Here is a 7,697-nt window from a genome sequence, read left to right as displayed (position 1 = left end):
GGAGTTAGTTTTTTTATTTTAATAAAATTGTCTATTTACACTTTTTACCCCCGAGAAAATGTAAATTTGAGGGGCCGTTATGTAAATTGAGGCAAAGATGAGGGACCGAATGCAGTGTGAACGCAAACGCAAAACTACATCCCGAGTACATTGAAACTACAAAAAGTTTGGTGGCTATTAGTATATAGTATATATGGTTAATTAATTAATAATTAATAATTAATGGTTAATAATTAGTTGCGTTTTATTCCTAAAATTATTTCGAGTTTAATGGTAATGACGGAGAAACCCAAATCGCGAGAAAAAAAGATAAATCTCGTCAAAAATTGAGTGAGTTTTATTAATATTTATTATGTTAGATTGTAGCCCCCTCAATTTACCATTCATACTCCTTAAACAATTACTACGTACAATTTATATCCCTTAACACTTGCTGTATAATTTTTATCCTTCAATGAAAGTCCATTTGACACAATATTCCCTTGATAAAACGACTAAATATCTAAATATTTGGTATAAGATATAAGGATATAGAAATATTTAATTAAACATTAACACATTTTAAGATCATTATATTTCATTTATATGATATTAGAAAGACATTAACAAGTAATAACAAATACATCAAATGAAGCCACATAAATTTTCAGAGCCATTCAAGAATTTTCGGACATTATCATTATTCATTACTGTATTATTCTTTAAAAGGTAACATACATTCACGTAGAATACAATACAAATATTCAGATGATAATTGATATAATTGCAGAAATATGACATTATTAGAAAGACATTAGGATATACACCACCACCACCAGATGAAGCTATATCATCATCACAAACTCTTGAAGGATTTCATAATTCACATCATAACAAACATCGTCTTCATCTTTATTATGCAGGTGCATTAGGCAAGGTTATTGGGAGGCTATGAAGAACTATGGTCTCAACTGTGACACCAGGACCAATACCAAACAAAACACCCCAGTCTAAACCTTCGCCGGTCGTTGCATCACCATTCGCTACCGATTTGTTCCTCATCTCATTAACTATAAAAAACACAGACGCACCCATCATGTTCCCGTAATCAGCGAGCATCTTTCTAGTGGCTTTCAGCTTCTCCTCCTTTAAACCGAGCTTAATTTGCACCTTGTCAAGTATTGATGGACCCCCTGGATGCATTATCCAAAAAATAGAGTTCCAATCCGTTATACCTAACGGAGAAAATGCATCCGTTAATGAGTTTTCTAGGTTTTTTGCGATTAAATCCGGTAGCTTCTTATCAATATGGTATACTATTCCACTTTCTTTAACTCGTCCCACTAAAATTCCCTCTGATTCGGGAACGATCGTTTGATTAGCGGACATAATTTGAAACAACGGTCTTTCAGTAGTGATGTCAGGATCAGAACCAACTATGAATGCGCCAGCACCATCCCCAAAAAGAACTTGACCGAGTAGGGTATCTAAGTCAGTGTTGCTAGGCCCACGGAAGTAGATTTCGGAAATGTCACAGCAAACCACAAGTACACGAGCGCCCTGTATATAAAGTAATTTTATTATTAAGCGCCCTACATTTTACTTTCGTTGTTGATTGTGGAACCAATATGTTTGTTGTTTTAGGTCATACATTTCTAAAACATACTAAGATCCGTCTCAAAATAATTATCCCAATTGACTTTTTGAAGTCTTTCTTTTATAATTTTGACTTTAAATATATTTGTTTGTGTTATATAACATTTGATGAAAATTATACCAATGAAATCAGGTTTAAAACCTAGTATATTTATATAAATTTCATCAAATATTATATAACACAAACAAATATATTTAAAGTCATTACCTTGTTGTTCTCTGCAAGATCTTTAGCAAGACGAAGAGCTGCAACTCCAGCATAGCATCCTTGTTGGTACGAAATATAGCGTTTTACTGAAGGGTCTAGACCAAGGAGCTTTGTGAGCTGGTAGTCTGCTCCAGGCATGTCGAAGCCAGAGGAGGTGGAGAAGATCATGTGTGTAATGTTTGATTTCGGTTGGCCCCATTCTTTAATTGCTTTTATAGCAGCTTCTTTACCGAGCTCGGGGACTGCAACAACCAGCAAATCCTGGCGAGTGTCAAGTGAAGTAGCCATGTGTTCGGAAACATTTGGGTTCTCTTTCAGAAACTCCTCTGTTATATGAACGTATCGTGTTTTTATCGTAGATTTATCACCTGCAACATCATTGTATGAGACTAGGTTATAAGTTCAAGTTTCAATTCGTGTATAATCGTTGATTAATTTGTTATACAAATATGTAATTTGTCGTCTCCATAAATAATGATCTACTTACGTACCTTGTAAATGTTAAATGCATCACATCACAATACAAACAAGCTAGGTTCTTACTTTTAAGAAGAAACTACAACTATTTAATCTCCTGATATATACAACACAATTAGTATATCATATTAAAAACAATTAGTATATGAAATTAGCTAAAGAGTCATTGTGGTGATGCTGTTTCTACTATAACCCTGGGAGTTTAATGTATGAGATTGATGTATATATTTGTCATAGGTGGCAAGGTGTGTAAGTATATTTGCCTTCTAAAAAAGTATGTATAAAAAAAGGATTTTTCTAAGTATAGCCATATATGTATCATATGCTTTTTCTTTTGAACAGCATACGGGATCACTCATGGGAGACTTAATCATCCACGCGTTCATATCCCGCAGTTGTATAACCCGCCCTAACAGCTGTCCAGAGGAAACCCGGCCCAATCCGAGACATGGGCGGTAAACTCCCCCTCCTCCACTGCCCCCATAACGCGATGTGCGAAAGGCACCCTTGAGTGGAATTCAAGGGTAAAGGGGTAACCTTGTGTGCAATGTTGCACTGACGTGCACCCCATAGGAGTCGAACTCCTGATCTCTCGCTTAGAAAGGCAGACCACTATCACATGAACTACAACACAGGTTAATAACTACTATTTGTTATTATCATATGTAATTGTTATGTATAATGATTTTCAGCACTTCGACGACAGCTTAGAAAAATACAAATTAAAATATGAAGTATTTATCAATTAAGATGAAAAAGAAGTAGCTCGATACGTACACATGCGCTTCATTTTCGCTTTGAGATCAACCATATGTTCGCTTTTGGTAACCCGGAAATAGAAATCTGGATAATCAGCTTGATATATACAGTTAGCCGGAGTTGCAGTGCCGATTGCGAGAATGGTTGCTGGGCCTTGTGCTCGTCGAGCGTTAATGAACTCCGCCATATCAATTAAAGGAGACATTTTGGTTTTGATCTTTAAAGCAATGTATGTAGTAATGAGAAAATTGCATGCAAGCGAATGACTAGAATGATGTGTTTTAAGATGTTTGTGTTTTTAGTATATATAGAGATCGAGGTATGTAGGTAATATTTATCCCTGGTCCCACTTTGATTACAACATTGTTACTCAATCCTACCGAATCATTATTATATAATAAGAGATAAGATTAGATGTATATAAGAATAGAGGCGTGGCTAATATTTTAAATGAGCGGGAAAGGTGGCGCGTTCTTGCGAAAAATAATTATAAAGTTTCATACATTACTAAGGGAATTTTTTTTTTTTTTTTTTTTGAACAGCCATTGTTAAGGGAATTAGTTTCGCTCTATACCTTAAATGTCGTTTAACTAATTTATAATTACAATATGCAAATGGACTTTTGATAAAAACATTATGTTAAATTCATTTTTGAAAAAAAACATACACAGAGACTACGGTAAATGATTCCACTCTAACTAATGTCGACGTTAAGTACAAATAATAATAATAATAATAATAATAATAATAATAATAATAATAATAATAATAATAATATAGTAGTATAATAGTATAGATAGATAGATATATACTCCGTATTAAAAAAATGAATTTTTCTAATGACAGTTCTTAGAGCTGTCGTTAAGATATATAGTTATGCTTTAAGTGGTAGTACATTGAGTTAGTGCGGAGCAGTTATTTTAGAAGAGTGGGTAGTTATTGATAATGTAAAAATATAATGTGCGTGTCTGAATTTCTTAATGACAGATTTAAGGACTGTCATTAGAAAAATTCTAGAAAATTAAAAAGTATGAAATGACAATATTGCTCATAGTTATTATTCATCACCCTTTGAGTAATAGTATATATTATATTATATATACTAATAATTAAAGGAGACTAAGTATGTAGCGACCCCGACAAATCGTCAAGTGACGGCGTCGACTACGTAGGTCCCATTACCTGGTCATAAGTCTTTAAAACAGACGTTTGACCCAAAATATGTCGCATCCATTCAAGTGTAAAGATTGTTTCAAAGTTTACAAAGATAATTGACCACAAGTTAAGTTACAACGTTATAAGTACAAATGAAAACTATGCGACACAGTTTAAATAAGTTCAAAAGATGCTTCAAAATGCATGTATACTCGACATCCAAGCAAGTATCAAAAGAGTGCGGAAGCATGTATCACTAAGCATTCAAAACCTGAGAAAACATAGAAGAATCTTGTAACATCCCACCTTTTTCCGTTTTCTTTTCCGTTATACTAATTTAAACTCCGTTATATGTTTACAACATCTCCCGTTAATACGCGTTTTAAAATATTCCGTTTAGGTATTTTCCGCACCCGACTACAAACTCGAGGGACTAAAATTGACACGGGGCAAACTAGTTGACTAGGTCACCTAGTCTACCCCAATTACCACCATTCAACCATCTCTCACTCTCTCTCTCTTTCTCTCTAGCAAGAACACACCCAATTTCCAAATTCATTCATTCATCATCTAAATCCGGATTAAGGAGCTAGCAACCAAACAAATTACATATTTGAACTCCTCGTGATCTCCTCTTCGATTCCATACCAACTTCATCTCATTTGGGTAACTTTCTAAAATCACTAGATTTTGTGTTCTTGATGTTTTTAACTTATAAAAGTGTTAATTAGTGTCTATGGCTCAAGTCTAACATGAATATATGATTTATATGCTCGATCTCGTTGTTTTAGTGTAACTAGCATGAACTTGAATTTTGGTGTGTTGTTCTTGAATTTTGGATGATCATATGTTGTTAGATGTTAAAAGTTGGTGTTTTAATTGTGTTACTAGCATCACTAGCTTCAATTTGATGTGTAGGTTGCCTTAGAAAACTTCATGAACTTGATTATTGATTTTGGTGAATTTGAGTTAGGGTTTGATGAACTTGAAATGGACTTTTGATGCATTGAATGCCATGGATTATTATTGGTAAGTGTTTAGTTGGATTGTATGCTTGATTACCTTCGAAACAGCATATCATTCATGTAAATTGGTTGCCCGAATCATTGAATTGCATTTATGAACTTGTATGCGGTTAATGTTAAGCATTAGATGCAGTTTTGGTTGTTGTAATAGGTAGATTGATTGATGAAATGTGTTTAGTTGTTTTCCTCGTCAAATTACCTTCCCAACGGTATAAGATACTTGTCTTGATTGTTTGCGGATCATAAATGGTGATTGTTTGAAGTTAGGTTCGTGCATAAAACTTAAAAACTGCCAGAATTCTCTGCACAGGTAATGGCGCGGCGCGCCATATACCCGCGCGGCGCGCCATTTGGGTCTGTCCAACTTGGTCAATTTTCGAATAATGTTTGCTATGCTACGCACCTCCGATTCACATGTAACTTGTCCTAACATGCTCATACATGATTAAAAACCTCAGAAAAATAGTTCGGGACACGACCCGAACGTGTTGACTTTTTCGTTGACTTTGACCGACCAAAGTTTGACTTTTTGTCAAACTTAACCAAATGAGTATGCAACCTTCCTAACTTGTTTATATACTTGTACCTTGCATGAAACTTGACAATTTGATTTCACATGCTACATAATCGAGTCGTATTGAGCCATAGGACTAATTGAACATCTTTGACCCTTCGTGACTATCGTTATTAATACAACCTATTTGTTTAGGTCAAGACTAGCATTGTTCTTTGCACACGTTACTTGTCGAAGTACTTTTTGGTTCGTGCATACAAGGTGAGATCATAGTCCCACTTTTACTCTTTTTGAACTTATATTTGGGATGAGAAAACATAAACGATTCTTTTGAACTAAGCGAACACAAGAACGGGAAAACAAACATTCTACATACGAGTTTAGAACAAAAATCCTCAATTCGATTATCATTAGTTACACTTGCCGGGTGTAAGCGAGAACTTATGTTATATGGCCATATGGGTTGACAACCCTCATCTTTGACGGTTCGCTACCGTCTACGGATGAAATATATTTTCGAGAATCAGTGTTTGTTCTAGCACTATGGATGGGGTATACAATGGATGGAATGTTAAGCTTTGATAATTGGGTGCTCGTGAAACAAACTTTTGGAATGTATTACTATTATTTCATTGATGCAAATCTTGTGGTTCACTTGTACTTACTTACTTAAACCTATGATTTCACCAACGTTTTCGTTGACAGATTTCTATGTTTTTCTCAGGTCCTTGAACGATACATGATACATGCTTCCGCTCATTATTTTGATACTTGCATTGGATGTCGAGTATATATGCATACATGGAGCGTCTTTTAGATACTTTTAAATTGTGTCGCATAAGTTTCATTTGTACTTAAAACTTTGTATCGTAACTTGTGGTGGAACTATTCTTGTAAACTTGAACAACCTTTACATTTGAAATGAATGCGACATATCTTTTGGTCAAACGTTGTTTTAAAGACTTATGACCACGTAACGGGACCTAAGTAGACGGCGCCGTCAATGATGATTTGGTCGGGTCGCTACAGATGGTATCAGAGCGTTGGTTGTAGGGATTTAGAGTTCATTAGTGTCAACCCCGAGTCATAGGGTACATTGGTGAGTCTAGACTACAACCGGCATATAGACTTGAAGTAGGAATTACTTGACTACTTGTGCATTTATACTCGAACGCTTCTACTCATATCTACTCTTAGTTCATCTTAATCTCACGTTGTTTAATTTGATTGACGCGCCACCTTGACTATATGAAATGATGTCGAATGCACATATGAATCAGGGTAATATAATTTCCGGGATTATATTACGGTGACTCATATGAACGTTCCGACATTATGACATAAAGAATTTAAGGCGAGTCGAGGAAAAACTTCTCTTTATCTTTATTCTATATCACGGTTAGTATTATTGAGAATACTAATCAATGATATTCTTGTGTCTTGAAGGAACAATGGCTCCTCGTCGTGTACGCCGCAATGAAACTCCCGAACAAGCTCTCGAACGGATGATAGCCACCGCCGTAGATGCGGCCATGGCCGGTCACTCATCCAACAACAATAATAATAACAACCACAACAACAACAACAACAACAACCAAGGAGCCGGTAACTCTAGCGAAGGGTGCTCCTACAAAGCTTTCATGGGGTGCAAACCCCACACTTATGATGGAACCGGGGGACCGGTTGTGCTTACTCGTTGGTTTGAACAAACCGAGGCCGTCTTTAGCATAAGCGGTTGCCGGGATCAAGACAAGGTCAAATACTCCACTCACACTTTCTCCGGAATTGCTCTAACATGGTGGAACACCTATGTTCAATCGGTGGGTACCGATGAAGCTCATGCCCTCTCTTGGGCCGATCTAAAGGAAAAGATGATTGTTGAATATTTTCCGCGCGAAGAAACCCGAAAGCTTGAGGAAGAACT

At 35.8% G+C, this 7,697-nt stretch overlaps 1 protein-coding gene across 1 annotated transcript; it reads right to left on the bottom strand.

Moving 5' to 3' along the window:
• Nucleotides 1-722: 722 nt before the first annotated feature.
• Nucleotides 723-3,288, bottom strand: LOC139877413 (chalcone synthase-like). Its single transcript, XM_071864843.1, has 3 exons — nucleotides 3,098-3,288; nucleotides 1,844-2,211; nucleotides 723-1,539 (listed from the first exon to the last, which is right to left on the bottom strand). The coding sequence occupies exons 1-3, from the start codon at nucleotides 3,282-3,284 to the stop codon at nucleotides 895-897; spliced, it is 1,200 nt and encodes a 399-aa protein (XP_071720944.1). The 5' UTR covers nucleotides 3,285-3,288; the 3' UTR covers nucleotides 723-894.
• Between the last annotated feature and the right edge of the window lie 4,409 nt (nucleotides 3,289-7,697).

This window comes from Rutidosis leptorrhynchoides, chromosome 11 (assembly GCF_046630445.1).
Source record: "Rutidosis leptorrhynchoides isolate AG116_Rl617_1_P2 chromosome 11, CSIRO_AGI_Rlap_v1, whole genome shotgun sequence".
NCBI lineage: Eukaryota > Viridiplantae > Streptophyta > Magnoliopsida > Asterales > Asteraceae > Rutidosis > Rutidosis leptorrhynchoides.
Note: the sequence above shows the minus strand (reverse complement) of the source record. Positions and strands in the feature narration are given on the sequence as shown.